The sequence below is a fragment of the Camelina sativa genome, chromosome 14 (assembly GCF_000633955.1).
Source record: "Camelina sativa cultivar DH55 chromosome 14, Cs, whole genome shotgun sequence".
Lineage (NCBI taxonomy): Eukaryota > Viridiplantae > Streptophyta > Magnoliopsida > Brassicales > Brassicaceae > Camelina > Camelina sativa.
This window is the reverse complement of record NC_025698.1, coordinates 17,463,566-17,484,013: the sequence shown is the minus strand read 5'-3', so window position 1 is coordinate 17,484,013 and position 20,448 is coordinate 17,463,566. Positions and strand designations below refer to the sequence as shown.

At 33.9% G+C, this 20,448-nt stretch overlaps 4 protein-coding genes across 4 annotated transcripts; 3 read left to right on the top strand and 1 right to left on the bottom strand.

Moving 5' to 3' along the window:
• On the top strand, positions 6,758 to 10,904 carry LOC104741804 (CSC1-like protein At1g32090). The gene is made up of 11 exons (XM_010462726.2): positions 6,758 to 7,074; positions 7,664 to 7,816; positions 7,896 to 8,031; positions 8,118 to 8,219; positions 8,331 to 8,447; positions 8,536 to 8,616; positions 8,715 to 9,055; positions 9,138 to 9,383; positions 9,482 to 9,806; positions 9,890 to 10,123; positions 10,217 to 10,904. The coding sequence occupies exons 1-11, from the start codon at positions 6,758 to 6,760 to the stop codon at positions 10,610 to 10,612; spliced, it is 2,448 nt and encodes an 815-aa protein (XP_010461028.1). The 3' UTR covers positions 10,613 to 10,904.
• LOC104741803 (plastidal glycolate/glycerate translocator 1, chloroplastic) lies at positions 12,938 to 15,506 on the top strand. The gene is made up of 8 exons (XM_010462725.2): positions 12,938 to 13,326; positions 13,421 to 13,736; positions 13,889 to 14,150; positions 14,239 to 14,354; positions 14,445 to 14,554; positions 14,634 to 14,811; positions 14,897 to 15,026; positions 15,144 to 15,506. The coding sequence occupies exons 1-8, from the start codon at positions 13,051 to 13,053 to the stop codon at positions 15,292 to 15,294; spliced, it is 1,539 nt and encodes a 512-aa protein (XP_010461027.1). The 5' UTR covers positions 12,938 to 13,050; the 3' UTR covers positions 15,295 to 15,506.
• LOC104741802 (acetyltransferase NSI-like) lies at positions 17,481 to 19,185 on the top strand. The gene is made up of 8 exons (XM_010462724.2): positions 17,481 to 17,607; positions 17,694 to 17,785; positions 17,905 to 17,965; positions 18,056 to 18,245; positions 18,333 to 18,450; positions 18,573 to 18,685; positions 18,774 to 18,867; positions 18,947 to 19,185. The coding sequence occupies exons 1-8, from the start codon at positions 17,573 to 17,575 to the stop codon at positions 19,021 to 19,023; spliced, it is 780 nt and encodes a 259-aa protein (XP_010461026.1). The 5' UTR covers positions 17,481 to 17,572; the 3' UTR covers positions 19,024 to 19,185.
• LOC104743714 (phosphoribulokinase, chloroplastic-like) lies at positions 19,265 to 20,388 on the bottom strand (the record flags this gene model as incomplete). Its single annotated transcript, XM_010464760.1, has 3 exons — positions 19,265 to 19,751; positions 20,019 to 20,263; positions 20,346 to 20,388. Coding segments are annotated over 3 exons (540 nt in total), but the record flags the coding sequence as incomplete, so codon positions are not given.

Genomic DNA, 20,448 nt, shown 5'->3' with positions numbered 1-20,448 from the left:
CACAAAACTGATAATGCTTTGCATGTTTCTGAGTTGTTCTTCAAGGAAATTGTTCATTTGCATGGAGTGCCTAGGTCAATTGCATCTGATAGGGATATAATGTTTTTGAGTTACTTCTGAAAAACACTTTGGTCTAAACTAGGGACTAAGTTGCTATTCTCCTCTACTTGTCTTCCGCAAACTGATGGACAAACTGAAGTAGTTAATAGAAAATTTGTCTACTCTCTTGCGTGCTTTGAACAAAAAGAACATTAAAACTTGGGGAGATTGTTTACCACATGTTGATCTTGCATACAATCAATCAGTTCATTCTTCAACTAAGTTTTCTCCGTTCCAAATCGTTTATGGCTTTAATCCTTTATCTCCATTGGATCTAACCCCTCTACCTTTGAGTGAAAGAGCTAGCTTGGATGGGAAAAAGAAAGCTGACCTTGACAAACAGATCTATGAGAAAGCTAGAATAAACATTGAGGAGAAGACAAAGCAATATGCAAAAGAAGCTAACAAAGGAAGGCGCAAGATGGTATTCAAACCCGAAGACCAAGTGTGGGTTCACTTGAGGAAAGAATGGTTTCCAGCTGAAAGGAAATCAAACCTCACGCCTAAAATTGATGGACCCTTAGAGATCAAAAGAAAGATCAATGACAATGCCTACCAACTTGATCTTCAAGGTAAGTACAATGTGAGTTCAAGCTCTAATATTTCTGATTTAGTTCCTTTTGTGGCAGATGATCCAGATTTGAGGTTAAATTCTTTTCAAGAGGAGGGGGATGATGTGATCATGGATGGAGCTAATGAGGATGTGCTTGTAGCTGAGCTTGAACTTGAGGAATATGTAGCTGAGCTTGAATCAGAGGAGCTTGTAGCTGAGGAACCATTGTTTGTACCTGAAGGACCAATGACTAGAGCAAAAGCTAGGAAGCTAAGGAATGCACTTCATGGGCTTACTCAAGAGATTACGGCCAAAGAGAGCATGGGAAAATCTATTGGGGATGATACCTATCAAGTCCAGCCCACTTTGAGCCTAATTCAAGTCCAAGAAAGCCCAAAATAATCACTTTCTTTTGTGGTCAAAGAGGGATGACGAAAATGGAGTTCAACTCACATTGGGAAGGACACCTTGGGAAGGGAAGCATGCACCAAGAGTTAGGTCTCCATTGAACTACCTATATTTATTTTCTTTTAGTTTCAAGAACAATTAATATTTGGCCTTGTTACCAAGTTTTTAATCCCTATATAAACACATGTAATCTCATTTGAGAATAATCAATCAATTTTCCTTTTCATTTTAAGAGTCTATTTTTTTGTTCTTTGTCTAGAACACTTCCTTGTTTCTTGGTCTATAATATCCAAGCAATAACCTCCTCTTGCTGGACTAGTGTGTCATATCTAGCAGCGATTGGAATTGGGAATATCAGCTGTTTTCCGCAACTGCTGTGCGACCCCTCAATCCATCAAATCTCCCTTATTGCACCTTGCACTTTGGTGAGTTTCTATCCTTTCTAATCCGGCTGAGTGATCCTTGAATTTTGGCTGTATCACACAACAAAAACACCATAACTCTTTCAAGTTTTAAAATGAGAAACACAGTAAAACGAGAAAATATAAATATCAAAGACCTTAAGTTTTTATTTGTTAAAGCAATAAAACCCACATGTAAGCCCTATAGTTACGTTCTTTACAAAATGTTGAATTCTTAAATTGTAAGTTGGAACTTTGTAATTGGCAATTAAAATGGAGCTTTGTACTAAACTATTGTAATCGCCGTCAAAAGATAAGTAATAGTACAGTATAAAGTATTGTAATCTTTTGTGGACAACAACACACGAGACTAGAACATTTTTGAGGGAACAAAAGACAGCGCAAACGACAAGATAAAGAAGAAAAAAAAAAGGTTTGAGAATTGTATGTGTACATATATGGACTTTGGAGTGTCAACATTGAATCACGAGAGTTCGACACCTCTCTATTCACAAATTATTAATTTTCTTTTGATGGATATTACAAATGTTTATTTCAAGCTCGACCGATTGCCGTCATTATACTCAAAACAATAATAAAAAAAACTCAAATGCTTGATAATAATTATTGCGACTGCATATTGTCGAATGGACACAAATAATATTAGTTTCCGTTGGTTTACGAAATCTTTACTAATTACTGCTACTATGTTATACACTACTACGTCACATGTTTTCTTATAATTGCAATTTCACACGGACTAATCAGTAAGTCGTAAAGTCAAATTGAGTATTTATATTTCTTTAACGCATAAAAATGTCATTACAAGCAATGCACGTAATGGATAGATGTCGCATAATGTGTATTGCCAACGAATGGATAAACGTGGATGAGCGCATCAAGACATGTTACTAATCCCAAAACATTAAGTGAAAGCAATTATAACTTTTTTTTACTGTATTTATCAAGATACACTCTGACATAAAAAAACATTTTCTCCTAAAATGACTGAATATAAAATTTGTATGACTGATCAACCGTATAGAATTGTATAACACCTTAGCATTTAAAAATTATCTCTAGTCATATAATAGATTGGTCAAACATTAATACCTAAATTTGTTATTCATGTAAATCTATTTGTCGTAGATGGAAATGTAGATTAATTAATTAGCCATGATGACTATACATGATATGAAGACATGTGATGATTTAAACTAAAACATCAATTAGGAATGATAATGTCCTTTTCCTAGTTAACCACTTCCGTTCCGTGGCAACCTACAAGTACACACAGATCATACACTTTTAATAATACCCCTTAATTACGCTTAATAATTTCTTAATATGTTTTTTTAATCCCAATTATCTATGCAGAAATATGATACGCAGTTTATTCTACGAAATTTCTCTTACCGTATTTACATAAATATTCTACCCACAATGATGTAGAAAAAAAGGTATTGATAATTGAATTTTTCCTTTGAGTCACAATGAAACAAATAAAATTGCATATAGGATAACAAAAAAAATGGATAAAGGGGCAAAATAAAATATATATGTAGAAAACACAAAACATTTGTTATTTTTTTCATGCTTTTGTTTTCAATAAATATATACTATAGTTCTAAGTTCTAACTATGGTTCAACTTGTTTCTTTTGTATCAAATTGTTCGGCTTTGCTGTTATAATATATGTACTTTAAAATCTTTTGTCCTTTTTTGTCAAAACTTTCTCCTACTTATTTTAAAGTCTGAGTCCATACTTATTCGTCAAAAAAATTCTTTACAAATCATTGCTTTTTCCTAAGTTTCAAATTAAAGTCTTGAATGGTGACTTGAATGGTGACATTAATAATGCGGTTTTCAAAGTATGTTATTCTAAAATTCACTTTATACACCAATCAACATAGTTTTGGTTAATTTGCCTTTTTAAGAAAAAAGAAAAATAACTCTGATTGCAGTTTCTTAGGAGATATTAACACATGGACCGCAATATTTGTTTAACTTACCTATTACCCAGCGTATTTTAAATACCGCACATCCAAAAGCAAAATTTTTTTTTTTAATATTTAATTTATGTTAAATAAAAGAAAGCTAAACAATCAACACATATTTTAATAAGTAATTATATGCTAAAGATTTTCTTTAATTTAAATTATTAAATCTCATGTATGATTTACTTCATTATTTTTTCTAAGTTAAAAATAATTACTTTTAGTAAAATAAAAAAGTCTTATTTATAAAAAATAAGTAAAATAAAAAAGTCTTATTTATGGTTTGGTTATATCATATAAACTGTATAATATATATTTCAACTAAATTTCAAAAGATTTTAAGGAAATTATAGTTTTCATTACAACAATTATTTTTTAAAATGAGAGGTATTTCTTCACTATTTTACTAAATAAAATTAACCTAATCAATTCACAATAAATTTTAGTTTTTACAATTTCATATCATTGTTAAATTTTATATATATATATATATATGTATATAACTGAATATATTGTTTTTAAAAGAAAATATATGTTTTAAAAGAAAATTATTAACAACTGAAAAAATCTTATTAACAATACCGCTAGTAGTTTTTTTACCAATCATACATTATTTCATATTAGTTATTCTATATAAACTGCACTTGTTCCGCAAATTATTTTATCCCGCACGTACCGCAGTTGAACCGTACCGCACTATTCAACCGCTTTTCCCGCACAACCAAATACGTTGTTACCATTTGGACCCTAAATGTTCGTCAATATTTTAAACATAGCTAAAAAGACTCAAAATTTTATATGAAAATATAAAAATATATATTAATTCTGCGAATGATTTGTTTTCATCATATAAGTACATCATATAATACGAAGATATATAATTTCATCATGATTTGTTTTTTTTTTTGTGGTTATTAATGATACATTATTATCATTTTGCCTTTATTTGAAAAGTTAATACAGAAACTCATAAAGGCAATAAAAGAGTGTATCTTGTTTATATATCCAACCTTATTTAATTTAGAGCATACCAAAAAAAAAACAACGAAAAAACGGAATTAACTCCATGATTTGATGATTTCACGCGTGCTAGCTCTACTTTGATAGTTGGCACTTGGCACACTAACGATATGAGCATTTCTCAATTCTCACCAATTCCCTTTACTACAAAAAAAAAAGATATCGTAAGAAATACAAAAAATGAATTATTCAAGAAATTAAAAAAATATAGTGAAATATTCAAGAGATATATCTCTTGGCTTTGGATCTATTCCAATTAAAAACACAATTGAAAATGAGAATACAAAATATCTAAAAGGAGTCTTAAAGATATTTTCAACATATAATAAAGAGAATAGCTAATGTTTTGTAGACGAGAATTATGCAGTCTGAGTTTTGGTGAAACGAGGAGAATGAGAGCCATTGTAGAAGAGCAATGAAGCTACTTCTAACAGGACCACTAGACAAAGTGAAATCAGCAGCTGAAAAGTAAACAGGGAACTTTTACACGACAATTATGCGGTTTGACTTTTGGTGAAACTCCTATATAATTGTTATAAATATATCTAAAAGTTTACAAATTTATAATTGGATTATATCAAGTTTAATTATAATTATTATTTTGAATATATTATTATATTTTGATTTTTTTTTCAGATACATGTCGTATCAGTATTAGTTTGGCTTTATAAATTTAGAATCTATTTGATTATTTTGTTTGTTTTAGTTTAGTTCAGTTCCTCTTCAAAAAAAACCCTAAAGTCTCTCTGTCTTCTTTCTAGCCAAAAAACTGCCGCCATTCAGGTTGACCGGCTCCGGTGGCTTCTTCAGCATCGGAGTCTGGTTTCTTTATTTATTTTATCTTTGCTTCCTTTTTTTTATCGGCACATCCATGTCTTTTTTTTCCAACGACAATAGATCTAGATTTTTAAAGCTTAGATTTCGTAACTTTGGGTTCAGCTTCTTGGCTTTTGTTTTCTCTGTCAAGTTTAGCTTCAGATCTAGCCGTTTCATGACTGAGGCAGTCTCCAACTGCAACTTCACTGCCTCTGATGAAGAATCTTCACCAACACAGATCGAGATCTCTTTCCTCTTTCTAATGAGTCATTCTTCCTGAGTGGTCTCTAGGCTTTGCTAGTGTCTCACCGCCCCCGGTAGCTCCTCCTTGAAGTAACATAAAGGGTCGCACGGCATGCTAAATCGGTTCTAACTAGTGGTAAAAGAGATTCATGCAAGTTAACCCGTTGTGTGTTTTTTCTTATCACAAATTTGTTTTTAATTGTCTTCATAAGCTTTAGGTTTTAATTTTCTTTTTTTGGATCTCTTGATTCTGTTCCGGGAAGTAGTGATTGTATGTTGTGTAATTTGTCTGTCCGAGTTGTTTCCCCTTTAGTCTCCGGGAGTGTTCTTGTACTCGCCGGCTTAAGTCTCCGGAAGAATTAATTTCCTTGTCGGGCTTTGTATTTCTCCTTGAAGTTTTTATCAAATCATTCAGACGACAAAAAAAAAAAGTTTAGTTCAGTTCATTTTTTTCAGTTTGATTACAGTTGGGTACTTTCCATTCAAATATTTTACCCATGACAATTATTTGTTACTATCTTCAAATTTTTACAAATTTATGATATTAATTTATCTTTTATTATTTTTTCATCTGTTTTATATCATCTACTAGCAGTACACCGCGACACAAATTATTTATAACTAAAACATTTACATTATAACTTGTATTTGTGGTTAAATATGTTATAATTATATAATAATTAATAATTTTATGGTTTAAAGTTTATATCATATAATACTGTATTATAGAATAATTTATGATAATTTAAATATAAATTCAAATAAAAATGAAAGAGAATCATATATTTATGTTTGAATGAGGTAGAAATATTTCTTTATTTTTTAAATCTTATCTATAATTAATTTTAAAATTTTAATAACTAATATTAAAGTCAATGTATTTATATATAAAAACTTTCTAAAAAGTATTTTTGAGCAAAAACTGCTGCAAAAATAGTAGTATAGATAGCACAAAATTAAATTAAAAAAACAACCCAAATTGTGAAGAATTTTTTTTTTTGATAAATAAGATAGAGGACTAAAAAATGAAAACAAACATATGATAAATTGTGATTTTAAAAAATCTTTGATAAAATAAAAGTATTTAAATATAGGAATGGATAATTGAAAAAACCCTCAAAAAAATAATTAGAGAAACACATAGAGAGAGAGTTTGATACTTTCTGTACTCTTTTCTCCTTTACGCTACTCTCCTCCTCTTCCCTTCTCTTTCTATCAACAATGGCGACTCTACAAGATATAGGAGTCTCAGCTCTGATCAACCTCTTCGGTGCCTTCTTGTTTCTCATAGCATTCGCCGTCTTGAGAATCCAACCCATCAACGACAGAGTCTACTTCCCCAAATGGTACCTTTCCGGAGAAAGAAACAGCCCCCGTCGCTCCGACGGAACACTCGTCGGAAAATTCGTGAACCTCAACTACAAAACTTATTTCACTTTCCTTAATTGGATGCCTCAAGCTATGAAGATGAGTGAATCAGAGATTATTCGTCACGCTGGTCTTGATTCTGCTATCTTCCTCAGGATTTACACTCTCGGGTATAACTTCTTCTTCTTCTTCCTCTCGCAATTTGACAAAAAAAATCCAAACTTTTTTTTTTTTTTTTTTTTGGAGTCTTGACTACTCTTGAGATGTCAATTTCTCGAGAAAATGAAAGGATTAAAAAAAATCGAAACTTTTTTATTACTAAACCGATTTTTTTCGATTATTACGGGTGCCCTTTATTTTAAAATTAAGATTTGGTACTTTACTGTTAAACTCTCGTGAAACAAAAATTGAAACTTTCGAGAAAATTTATGTTTTTTTTTGGTTCTTGTTCTTGTTTGTGTTGTTGTTTCTCTGGGTTAACCGTTTCTGTACTTCATTTGTAATCTTGAAGAACGATTTTTTTTTTTCCTGAGTGACACGGTTTTAAGAATCTTTAAACTCGTCAGAATTATTGTACTTTATTCTCTAACAAAAGAGTACAGCTAAGTTTCAGATTTGTCTTCTCTGTATTCCACAAAGCAATAGAAGTTTCGTGTTTGTTTCCTGTGACAAAAGTCACTTTTTTAGATATCTTTCTCCTTTTTTTTTCCCGGGAAAGTTACTGTAATAATGAGAGAATCTGCTCTTTTTTATTGGCAGATTGAAGATCTTCGGACCAGTAATGGTATTAGCGCTTGTTGTTCTTGTTCCAGTAAATGTATCAAGTGGAACACTTTTCTTCTTGAAGAAGGAGCTCGTAGTCAGCAATATCGATAAGCTCTCCATATCTAATGTTCAACCCAAATCTTCAAAGTGAGCTTAAAAATGAAGTTTTACTAATGAAAGATGGATGGTTTTTATGTGGCTGAGATTAACATTTCTGTGTGTTTAGGTTCTTCTTCCACATTGGAGTGGAGTATCTTTTCACGTTCTGGGCGTGTTTCATGCTCTACAGAGAATACAATAATGTGGCCATTATGCGTCTGCAGTATTTAGCTTCACAGCGTAGGCGTCCAGAGCAGTTCACTGTAAGTGAAAGCTTCAAATACCAAACATGTATAAGTGTTAGCTACATTGGTTTTTATAAGTACCACTGAGTTTTTTTTGTTTACAGGTCGTTGTTAGAAACGTCCCTGACATCCCCGGACACTCGATTCCAGATACAGTGGATCAGTTCTTTAAGACGAATCACCCTGAGCATTACCTCTGTCATCAGGTAATTTGCTTGTCCTTGACCACGCACTTTGGTTATTGTCAGTTGAATTGATATATAGAATGTATTACTGTGTGTGAAGTGTGATTGATGGATCGGACTTTCGTGTTTCAGGCAGTTTATAACGCGAACAAGTTTGCAAAGCTGGTGAAGCAAAGAGCGAAGCTGCAACGTTGGTTTGACTACTATGTGCTGAAGCATCAACGATCGCAAAAGAATCCTACTTGCAAAGTAAGTCTCTCCACAAACCACTCCATTTCTTCTAGCTTTTTGAGATGAAATGATGTTGATCGCGATGATCGGCTTTGGTTTTTTTCAGATAGGTTTTCTTGGTCTTTGGGGTAAAAGGGTTGATTCCATTGAGTACTACAAACAACAAATCAAGGAGTTTGACCACAATGTAAGCCATTCCGTTACTTTAAAGTACTGCTGAAACAAAAAAAAAGCTTGAAACTTTAAACCTCATTTCATCTTTGTTGAATTCACTTGTTGCTACAGATGTCTTTGGAGCGGCAAAAAGTTCTCAAGGACTCCAAACTGATGCTTCCTGTTGCATTTGTGTCGTTTGATTCACGATGGGGTGCTGCTGTTTGTGCACAGACGCAGCAGAGCAAGAATCCGACATTGTGGTTAACGAGTAGCGCTCCAGAGCCTCGTGATATCTATTGGAAAAACCTTGCTATCCCTTTTATCTCTTTGACCATTCGAAAACTCGTAATTGGTATCTCAGTCTTTGCCTTGGTCTTCTTCTACATGATTCCAATTGCTTTCGTGCAATCTCTTGCCAATTTAGAAGGTCTTGAAAGAGTTGCACCTTTCCTCAGACCTGTCACTAGATTGTAAGTTTGTTCATCTATCTTGGTTTTTCACTTCTTGCTATGTTAGGCCGTTGACTCCATCTCCTTGTTTTTTTTGTTGCAGGGATTTCATCAAGTCATTCTTACAGGGTTTTCTCCCGGGTCTTGCTTTGAAGATTTTCTTGTGGATTCTCCCAACAATTCTACTGGTTATGTCAAAGATTGAGGGATACATTGCTATATCGACCCTTGAGCGTAGAGCAGCAGCAAAATACTATTACTTCATGTTAGTAAATGTGTTCTTGGGAAGTATCATTGCTGGAACCGCGTTTGAGCAGCTGGATTCTTTCCTTCACCAATCACCAACTCAGTAAACAATCTTTAATCTCTTTTTTAACTCTCATAAGATTCCAACTTTGAATTGAAACCCAAATTTTTTAAATGCTCTTGTTATTGTTCTTTATACAGGATTCCTCGAACCATTGGGGTCTCCATACCGATGAAAGCTACGTTTTTTATCACATACATAATGGTTGACGGGTGGGCTGGTATTGCTGGTGAGATTCTCCGGTTAAAGCCGCTAGTGATTTTTCACTTGAAGAACATGTTTATTGTGAAGACTGAAGAAGATAGAGTGAGAGCAATGGACCCTGGTTTTGTTGATTTCAAGGAGACAATCCCATCTCTTCAGCTCTACTTCCTCTTGGGAATTGTCTACACCGCTGTTACTCCCATTCTTCTTCCCTTCATTCTCATATTCTTTGCCTTTGCTTACTTGGTCTATCGCCATCAGGTTCGTTTCAAGACTCATATATCTAACTCTCGACTAAATTTTTTGGGTGTTTCTTAATGGTTTTTTCTTGGTTTATACCGCAGATAATCAATGTTTACAATCAACAATATGAGAGCTGTGGAGCGTTTTGGCCGCACGTTCATGGTCGTATAATCGCGAGCTTGTTGATATCTCAGCTTCTGCTTATGGGGCTTTTGACTTCTAAAGAGGCAGCTGACTCAACGCCATTGCTTATCATCTTGCCCATTCTCACACTTTCTTTCCACAAGTACTGCAAACACCGCTTCGAACCTGCCTTCCGACAATACCCTCTTGAGGTAAAGAAATCATCTTTTTCAAGGGCACATCATTACATAGAAAAAGCTTAGAGTTCTCTTAGCAAAAACCTGTGTGTTTTGGTCCTATTGCAGGAAGCAATGGCGAAAGACAAGTTGGAGAAGGAAACAGAACCGGAGTTGAACATAAAAGCTGACCTTGCAGATGCTTACTTGCACCCAATTTTCCACTCATTCGAGAAAGAAGTACCATTACCATCATCATCATCATCATCATCATCATCATCATCCTCATCATCAGAAGCAAAGACTCACCAAGAAGAGACAGCGGAGGTAAGAGTTGATAAATATGAAACACACTCGTCTAGTCCTGTGATCGAGCTCGGCACTCCTTCCCATCACCATCAAGTCTACAATTATGCCACGTCCCCATCTTCTCACTACGCTTCAGCTTATGAGCAGTCATCGTCTCAGTATGAATACCACTACAATACTCATCAGTACGAGGAGCATGAGTACCGTTACAACTGATCTCTAGACATGTAACTATGTCTATAAAGGTGGCTTCTTAGTGTTTAACTTAAACTACTCGTTTAAAATTTAATTAAAAGTCTTTCGTCTAGGTTTAGGTGTGTATTTTATAGCTAATTCTGATTTTCAGATTTTGGCTTTAGGATTAGACAAATTGGTGTTAGTAATGTTCACTTGTATGGTTAAATTTGTTTTATCAGCAAAATAATATTTAATTAAAGTAGATACGTCTCATATTTGTTTTGTCAGCAAAATAATATTTAGGGGGTGTATTGAAGTGATGATTTTTAGAGATTTTGGGGTATTTTTAAATCTGCTGTTATTCAATTAGTTATTTTTTAAAATCATCTAAAATTTTTTAAAAATCATTTACAATCTTTTGTTATTCAATCAATAATTTATAAATTTTATCTCAAATCTACTGTTATTCAAAAAATCACAAAATTTAAATAAAATCTTCAGAATGTGATTTTAGACGACTTTTCTAACATTTTTAGTTAAAAATGATGTCTTACAAAATCACACCTTTAATGTGAAATTTTAAAATATCTGTTTTAGGGACGAAAGCCAAACCACCAAAGGGACATCCAGAACAATTGATCCACAAAGTTCTAAAACCACAAGCTTATCATACGTATACATATCCAATGGCAATGTAAATGAGTAATCATTTTTATCCGCATTAGAACGGTGAATTTCAAGTTCACGCACTTGGCGAGCAATTGAAATCCTGATCCATGTTGCCAAATCATCAGTTCTGGATACGAGACCAAGTTCAAACGTCAAAGTTTCAAGAACATAAGACTTGTGCAATATCATAAACTTGTCAACATATTGCCGAAAACTCCTGTATGGAAGATGATTCTCACCGTCGGTGACATAATCGTCATCCTCACCATAGTAATAATCCTTAAAACTATCGTCAAAATTAAGTTTTGGAACCATAGTCCACAGAAACTTCCATCGCTTCGACAAAAGCATTGTTCCGACCATATCTCTGGCAGGAAGTGATGACAAAATCTTCAAGACCAAATCATCGGACAGGTTACTAATCATGTCCATATGGAACCCTAAATCAAAATCTTTCAACTCAAAGACGACGACCTCTCAGATCTACCCGGAGATGTGACGGAAAGCGGAAGCTAAATGAACAAACAAAGAGAACTCAAGATCTCGACGAGAACTAGAATACAAGTTATGATCTTGCTTTGAGCGTCGAAACGTGACGTCTATAAGCAATAGGTTTCGAGACTCTTCTTTTTAGGGCTAAACAGCTCTTTATTATAAAATCCAAGTTCTCATACATGGCTTTCTCATCATCATATTCAGTAGTGCCGTGCCAAAGTCAATAGAGGCCTAAGGCAAAAAAAAAAATGTAGCTTCTCATATTCTATTTTTGAGAGAAATTTTATTTTATTTTTAGTATAAAAAAGGATATATTGTTCATTTTCAAAACATATTCCTAAAAAGCAAGATTTGGTAGCTAATGGAAAGGAAAAACAAACAAAATTTCCATAATGTAAACTATATGAGTCTTGTTTTGTTTCCAAAAAAAAGTATAACATCATATATAAATGAATGTTTAGCCTAATTTAGGAAAAACTGTGGCCTATTATTTATGTAATTTTTTTGTGACCTGAGGCAACTGCCTTTTTTTATATGCCTAAGGCACGGCTCTGATCATATTGTTGGAGCAAATCAGACCGAAAACAAAAGGAGATGAGTATTGAAGCAGTCGTGTGTCTTAGTTGGTGTTGAGTCAATGTAATTCCGAGTCTTATGGTAGTGCTTAGTGGTTTGATTGAGTCATGTAGTAAGTAGTTGTTCTATTTTTATTGAGTCTTTTTAAGAACTGCTATTGTAAGGCTTTATAAGCCATGGTCTTGTTTTCGTAATGAATTATAGAAAAGTTATTCAGAGTCCATAGCAAAGTGTTTCTGTTTACAATTACACATCTTGCGGAAGAATCAGTTGGAGGAGCTTGTAGAAGGTGCGGACAACTGAACCAAGAGATCAAGCTTCTTCACATGATGTTGAATCAAGTTCCTCTCAAAACCCAAATCACCTAAAATTCTATAATCAAATCTTACCAAATTCCAAAACCCAAATTTTAAAGTCTATAAATTCTAATCAAATCTCTTAAAATTACACTCAAATCTCCCAAAATTCTGAAATATTAAAATCCCATCAAATATCCTAAAATCTTCGATTCAATACAGCCCCCTTAAAAGTAGATACGTTTCATAACAGAAAAACCTAACTATGGAAAGAAAAAAAACATTAAGTACGGAGAGAGACAAAGGCCGCTCATCTTTGTTGATAAAACTTTCTTTCTTGTCCATACAAAATCCAATCACAACATCATCATTAATCGAAGATGGAGAAGACTACGATGTGCCTTGTCTCAGAATCACATCCACGTCGTCGTCTCCATACCCATGGCTACTCTTTTAGCCACTCCTCTCTTCTCTCCTTTACCCTTTTCTCCAGCAAGAACCCGCCTTTCTTGCTCCAAGATCCGATTCGGGTCCAAAAATGGGAGAATTCTCAATTCTAATGGTGCCCAGAAACTGAACCTATCAAAATTTTCGCAAAGTAGGAGGTTTCTTCAAATGGGTTCTTCCAAAGAGATGAACTTTGAGAGAAAACTCTCAGTTCAAGCTATGGATGATGGTACTGGGACAGGAACCACATCATCAACGCTCTCTCGTAACGTAAGCTTCACGATGAAGATCTTACGATTGTTTTAGTTTCTTTAAAATCTATTTGCTACTAAAAGACTTTGAATTTTTCTTTGTTGCACACCAGGTGTTTGCGATAACGCACTTGTTGGTCTCACTTGGGATCATACTTGCTGCTGACTATTTCTTGAAGCAGGCGTTTTTAGCAGCGTCTATTAAGTTCCCAAGTGCTCTGTTTGGGATGTTCTGTATATTCTCTGTTCTTATGATATTCGATTCGATCGTTCCCGCTGCTGCGAATGGTTTGATGAATTTCTTCGAGCCTGCTTTTCTGTTTATACAGAGATGGCTTCCTTTGTTCTATGTTCCTTCTCTTGTCGTTCTTCCTCTTTCCGTCAGAGACATTCCAGCTGCTTCAGGAGTCAAAATCTGCTACATTGTAGGTATATATATAGATACTTGATCTTCACTTAAAAGTTCAAACTTGGTTTATTGGTAGCTTGTATGGTAATTTATTGTGTGTAATTGCTCTGTTTTTGTTTCTATTCGATACTGATACTATCGATGTTAATGTTCAATTCGAATGTTTGTACAGCTGGTGGATGGTTGGCGTCTCTTTGTGTAGCAGGGTTCACAGCTATTGCAGTGAGGAAAATGGTGAAAACTGAAATGACGGAAGCTGAGCCTATGGCAAAACCATCCCCGTTTTCAACACTTGAGCTGTGGAGTTGGAGTGGGATCTTTGTTGTGTCGTTTGTTGGTGCTCTGTTTTACCCTAATTCATTGGGAACAAGTGCAAGAACTTGTCTCCCTTTCCTTCTTTCTTCAACTGTTCTTGGTTACATTGTTGGTACGGGGTAAACATCAAAACCTCTTGCTCCACTTCAATATTCAAGTCTTCACTCTCCGAGGTTTTATTCTCATTGTCGATCTTTCTTGTTCCAGGTTGCCATCAGCTATCAAGAAAGTTTTCCATCCGATCATATGTTGTGCGTTATCTGCAGTTCTTGCTGCTCTAGCTTTTGGGTATGCTTCAGGATCTGGACTTGATCCTGTTTTAGGTAAAGTCACCTTTATGAAACAAAGTATTGAGACGTAAAAACAGAAAGTAAAAGCCTTTGATGTTCACTATTCTTTAAATGGCGATACAGGAAACTACCTTACCAAAGTAGCATCGGATCCGGGTGCTGGTGACATCTTAATGGGATTTCTTGGCTCTGTCATTCTCTCTTTCGCTTTCTCCATGTTCAAACAGAGAAAGGTACAACAAATTACAAAGGCTTCTCAGCTTCCGTGATCTGTTTTGTTTTAATTTGTTGTCTCATCTCATCTTTGTTCAGCTTGTCAAGAGGCACGCAGCTGAGATCTTCACATCTGTGATCGTTTCGACAGTATTCTCGCTCTACTCCACTGCTCTTGTTGGACGTTTGGTCGGATTAGAACCATCTTTAACGGTATCTATCTTACCTCGCTGCATCACGGTTGCATTAGCCCTTAGCATTGTATCACTCTTTGAAGGTATGAATGCTATTCTTATTCTTACTCTTCTCCCGCTGAAAACATTAAAAGAACATTCCTAACGACTCTCTTGGACAATTTTCAGGAACCAATTCGTCTCTTACAGCAGCTGTAGTCGTTGTGACTGGTCTTATTGGAGCTAACTTTGTACAAGTTGTTCTTGACAAACTGCGTTTACGTGATCCAATTGCTCGGGGCATTGCAACTGCTTCAAGGTGACTCCTTTACAAATGATCTTTCATATTTTGAATTAACATCTGTTAACATTCTTTGAGTAGCCATTGATGCCATTTAGGATCAAAAGACATGAACTTTCTTATTTTTATGGGCAGTGCTCATGGACTTGGAACAGCAGCTTTGTCGGCTAAGGAGCCAGAGGCTCTTCCCTTCTGTGCAATTGCTTATGCTCTCACCGGAATCTTCGGATCATTATTGTGTTCTGTTCCTGCCGTCCGGCAGAGTTTGCTGGCTGTCGTCGGCTGAGGAGTAATGACGTGGCGATTACACGATTGGTGGTCTCAGAAGCCGGGGAGTTATTTAAATGTGGGAGCAGTTTATTTCGATGTAAGATAAAGCAAAAAGAAAAATGATTGTAAAATGCTTGTATTTTTATTTTGTTTGTAAATGTTGTCAATTTGTAGTGGAAACAAAGTATGTAAATTTAATATATCAATTGAGAAGAAAAACTAAATATATATATATATATATATATTTTTTAAAAAATTTTGGGCAAAACACTCAAAACAAAGCTAGACTTAGATATCCTAAATAGTTCCAAGTAATCATACTAGCTAGATTAGTTTCGCTGCATAATAACTATTTATATTAAGAAAAATTGAAATATTTTGTTACAGTATTTCTAAACTACGTGCACTGCAGATAATATATGTGATCATGAGCTAAATGGTATCAATCAATTCAACAGTGTATATATTTACCATTCTATAATTATTCTTTTATTTTTTATTTTGTTGCATCTTTCTTAAATTAAAATACATATGAAATAGAAAAAAAAATGGAGTTGAAATATCAAGTTACAAAATACAAGTAAGGGGATACCAACACACTAACTTGATATAAAAATCAAATTCTTAAATTATTATTATTATTATTATTTTGCGCAAGATCTTTCAATATTTGAAAAGACTAAGACCGTCCAAAAAAAATTACATGGATGTTTAGAAAAAGAGATTAAAAATCTAAATCGTCTGAAAGCATTACATCCAAGCTATTCTTTACATACAAGTAAGAACATAATAACCTTCTCACGTCAATGACGGTCTTGGATGCTATCCTTATATTATTTTTTAAACTTTTGATCTGATATTTATAACTCCACAACAAGAGTTTTTAAATTATTATCTTTTAAATTTTTGATCTGATATTTTAACTCACAATAAAATACACATATTTAACGTTCTCCTAAATAAAAAATAATATTTAAAACTTTTAGGTAAAAACTGGTATATTCATAAAATTTGAATTATTTTCAAAAATATTTTAAGTGTTTACATATGTGTAATATTGAGAAAATTCTACCTATAATATATAAATACTTTATTTATACTAATCCCTTAATTTGTTATCAAAAATTATAATACTATGTCAAAATCATTTCAAGAGACATAAGAAGTACACAAGTATTAGAAGAAGGAAGTATTAAATTTTATCAAATTAAACAATTATTTAAATCATGCATAAACATGTATGTAAGAGAATCAAACGATTGTAAAGTACAAGGTCTGCACTTTATATTTTTACATTTATTGGCTTTTTTTGTTACATTTTCTCTTTCTTTTTAGGAATCTTTCCTAAAATTAACAAGTTTTTATACAGTTAATTTCAAGCTCAACATAAACTGTTTGTCATTCTCATTCATATCAAAAAGTTAACTCCACTCCCAAAATAGTATATTAAGTTAGGGGTGTATTCAAATTGACATTTTAAATGATTTGTGTAAAATTTACAAATCATGTCTTACTCAATCATAGATTTTAAATTTTTTAATGAGATTCAATGTTATTGAACTAATGATTTAAAAATATATTTTAAAATCCACTGTTATTCAAAACAATTTGTGAATTTTGATTTTAGGGGGTGTATTCAATCTAATATTCCAAGTGATTAGAGTTTTCATGAGATTTTAAATGATTTTGATGATTTTCGGGAAATTAATATGATTTATTATAAAATTCTTTCAGATCTCACCTAAAACCATGAAATTAGATTTCTGTATTTTTAACTAAACAAATTATCTCAAATACTTCAGAATCTCTAAAAATTATTAAAATCAAAATACACAAACTGTTTTGAATAACAGTGGATTTAAAAAAAAAATGATTGAATAACATAAAATTTGTAAATTTTACATAAATTATATATAATGTCAACTTGAATACACCCTCTAAATCTCATGGTTTTATGGTTTTATATGGTATTTGAAATTTTTTTTTGTTGCAGCTGATGCAACCAGAATCGGTGAAAAGATCATGAACAAAGTTAACATTTACCGGAATCGATTCCATTCATTATAACATAATGGCAAAAAAATACTAGAAAAATCATACAAACTAACCACTATTACAAACAAATTGGTCAAATAAAAATGTATCCAACAAAAGTATAAAAAGGGGTAAAAGCGTAAATAAGAAAAAGAGGAGGACACCAAGAGCCAAAAGCTGCAATTGGAAGGCGTTAAACTAAACTCAAAATTCTTCTCTTCTGTGTCTGATTTCTCCACTCTCAACCACAAAAATCAAAAATGTTACTAATCCCAATTTCTTCGTCTTCGTCTGTGTAAGTGTTCCACCTTTGCAATATTCAAATTCTCGTCTTTTAAATGATTGTTGTTACTAACATCCCTCTACTCCTTTGTTGTATAGCCTTCCTCAATCTTTCTTCAATTCTACTTCTTCATATTCGTCGAATCATCACTCTCTGTTCCTCTCCAATCTCAGTTACCCGATTCCTCATGGTACCCTATCCTTCAATCTGTTGAATTTTTCAGTTTTCACTACTTCGAATTCAAAAAACTGTGATTTGGGTCTTTCTCTTTGAGTACATCCAAGCTGAGATTACAATTCTGTTCTTCAGGAAGTAGAAAGTTGAAGACTTTACGGCTCAGAGCCAATTTCTGGGAGTCAATCCGATCTGGGTATTACCAAAGTTTCATACTTTTTTGATCTTATGAGAACTAGAGCTGATACAACAACAAAACCATTGATTGATTGATTAATTCGTGTAGGTTTGTGAAGAATAACAATAGTACCCAACTTGTTGAACCACCTTCTATAGTCGATGATGAAGAAGAACCATTGTTGCCTGTGGAGTTTACTTTAGTTGAGAGGACTCTTCAAGATGGGTTGATTGAAGAGATTATATTTTCTTCAGGTGGTGAAATTGATGTGTATGATCTTCAAGGTCTTTGTGACAAGGTAGTTATAAAACACTACTCTTTTTATTGGTGTTACTACTTTTACTTGAACAATCTCTCACCTGATGGATATATATTAAAAAAAAAGGTAGGATGGCCACGGAGACCGTTAGTGAAACTAGCTGCTGCTTTGAAGAATAGTTATATGGTTGCTACATTGCATTCTGTTATGAAGTCATCATCAGTTTCAGATTCAGGTTCATCAGGTGCTTATTACTAAGTAACACTTTTTCTTCAGTCACTATAAGCAACGTATACATATATATATACCAAGAGGATGTTTTGATGAACATCTTAGCGGATTTTGGAGAAGTTATTTGACACAGAAGCGATAATGGCGAGCAGCAGCAGGAGAAGAAGCTTATTGGTATGGCACGTGCGACGTCGGATCATGCCTTTAACGCTACAATCTGGGATGTTCTTGTTGATCCTGAATATCAGGTAACCTTTTAGGAAATGGTTTTTGCTTTGAAGCTGTGAATTGCTTTGTGTTTGATTTTTAATTAGTAGTGTTTTTGTTTGTTCTCAGGGTCAAGGGCTAGGTAAAGCTCTTGTTGAAAAACTTGTAAGGGCTCTACTTCAGAGAGATATTGGTAACATATCTCTTTTTGCAGATAGTCAAGGTAACAAATATCGATTGTATAATCAAAGTATCTGGATTTGTTCTTTCTTAGTTGTTGAGTATGTGTCCCTTTGTTGCAGTTGTGGATTTCTATCAGAACTTGGGGTTTGAAGCTGATCCAGAAGGCATCAAAGGCATGTTTTGGTACCCAAAGTAGTAGTTCTTGGTGATTGCAAGAGAATGGGATTATTATTATTTGTGTGTATATCTTTTGTGCTTTCTTATATAAATCTATAAGGAAGTTTAAAACTGTGTAATTTGTAACTCAAACTCAATTTTATCTATTTGAGATTCAATATATGATGAAACTTTCCCTTCTTTGGTTAGGTTTGATTCTTGGTTTCAATCTACTTTGATGTTGTAAAATATATAAAACTTTGTTGGATAGATAAAGGGAGTTCTATAAACTGAACTGTTATTTGCTCTGCTATTTAACTTCTCTACAGTACATGCTTTTCTTTTTTTTATCTCCCACACAAATTACAAACAAGCAAAGACCGTCCTTTTCGCCATATGAAAATCCGCGGTAAACAACCGATTAAGAAAGAAAGAAAGAGAGAAAGAAATAAGAAAAGAAGAAACTGCGGATGGATTTATCGACGCGTTCTATTTGGCATCTCTTTGTTTGTATTTTTAGGCTTTAGCAGCTTCAGCACGAGCAGTGGCTTTGTTGGCAATGAGCTGCTCGTAAAGATCTCTGATCTTCAATCCAACAATGGTTTGGAATAGACCAGTCCCGTTGTTGCTACCAGGGAAATCAGCATGCTTGAGCATTTGTTGAGTGACTTCTCCATAGAATTTGGTTGACAGGTTGCTCAGATGACTCTCCACGTAAATCAGCTCGTCCAGTCTATCGAATTGCCCATCCATCTCCAAAACTGATACCTGAGAAAAAGAAAACGAGAGACCAGAGCTAAGAAACAAGACCATATGCAAATAGTCTAGTTGGTAACTCATGAAATGAAATATAAAACATGAACAACATAACCTATGGTTAGAGAATGAGAACTGAATGACTATGTGATTCTATATGCATTTATATAATATTTATGCGGTCACACGGTTTACTTTTGGTTACTCCGCAAGATTAGGGACAATTACATGCATTTTCATTGATTTCTCACAATATATATGTCATTATGCAATGTGTACCTCATGGTCAAAGTAGGAGTCAGGTTCGTAGTTGAACTTGATGCCAGGGTACGAGCAGGTGAGTTTGCGGCCGCAAGGGATCCAAGAGATGGTTGAACCTTCATCAAATAGGTAAACCGGGCTAAAGTATTTCACACCTTCCTTCATTATCAATCTCACTCTCAACACTTTCCCTTCATTGTCATCTGGAATCAACTGCGTAGGAAGCACTTCGATGACCGCATCCGCGTACTGCTTTTGCGGGTCTGTATAAGCCATTGATGATTTGGTAAACCCGATCAAAAAGAAAATGACATGGGGATTACACCAAGAAAGTAGAGTTTTTACCGATGAATGCATCGAAGTCGGGCTTTCGTGCTTCGATNACCGATTAAGAAAGAAAGAAAGAGAGAAAGAAATAAGAAAAGAAGAAACTGCGGATGGATTTATC

Excerpts from the sequence above, each read along its gene's own strand:
- LOC104741804 (XM_010462726.2), top strand. The coding sequence starts at position 6,758 with ATGGCGACTCTACAAGATATAGGAGTCTCAGCTCTGATCAACCTCTTC. Across the intron at positions 7,075-7,663 it reads CTCAGGATTTACACTCTCGG|ATTGAAGATCTTCGGACCAG; the intron begins GTATAACTTCTT and ends TTTTATTGGCAG. Across the intron at positions 10,124-10,216 it reads TCCGACAATACCCTCTTGAG|GAAGCAATGGCGAAAGACAA; the intron begins GTAAAGAAATCA and ends GTCCTATTGCAG.
- LOC104741802 (XM_010462724.2), top strand. The coding sequence starts at position 17,573 with ATGTTACTAATCCCAATTTCTTCGTCTTCGTCTGT. Across the intron at positions 17,608-17,693 it reads ATTTCTTCGTCTTCGTCTGT|CCTTCCTCAATCTTTCTTCA; the intron begins GTAAGTGTTCCA and ends TTTGTTGTATAG. Across the intron at positions 17,786-17,904 it reads CAGTTACCCGATTCCTCATG|GAAGTAGAAAGTTGAAGACT; the intron begins GTACCCTATCCT and ends TCTGTTCTTCAG.
- LOC104741803 (XM_010462725.2), top strand. The coding sequence starts at position 13,051 with ATGGCTACTCTTTTAGCCACTCCTCTCTTCTCTCCTTTACCCTTTTCT. Across the intron at positions 13,327-13,420 it reads CATCAACGCTCTCTCGTAAC|GTGTTTGCGATAACGCACTT; the intron begins GTAAGCTTCACG and ends GTTGCACACCAG. Across the intron at positions 14,812-14,896 it reads CATTGTATCACTCTTTGAAG|GAACCAATTCGTCTCTTACA; the intron begins GTATGAATGCTA and ends GACAATTTTCAG.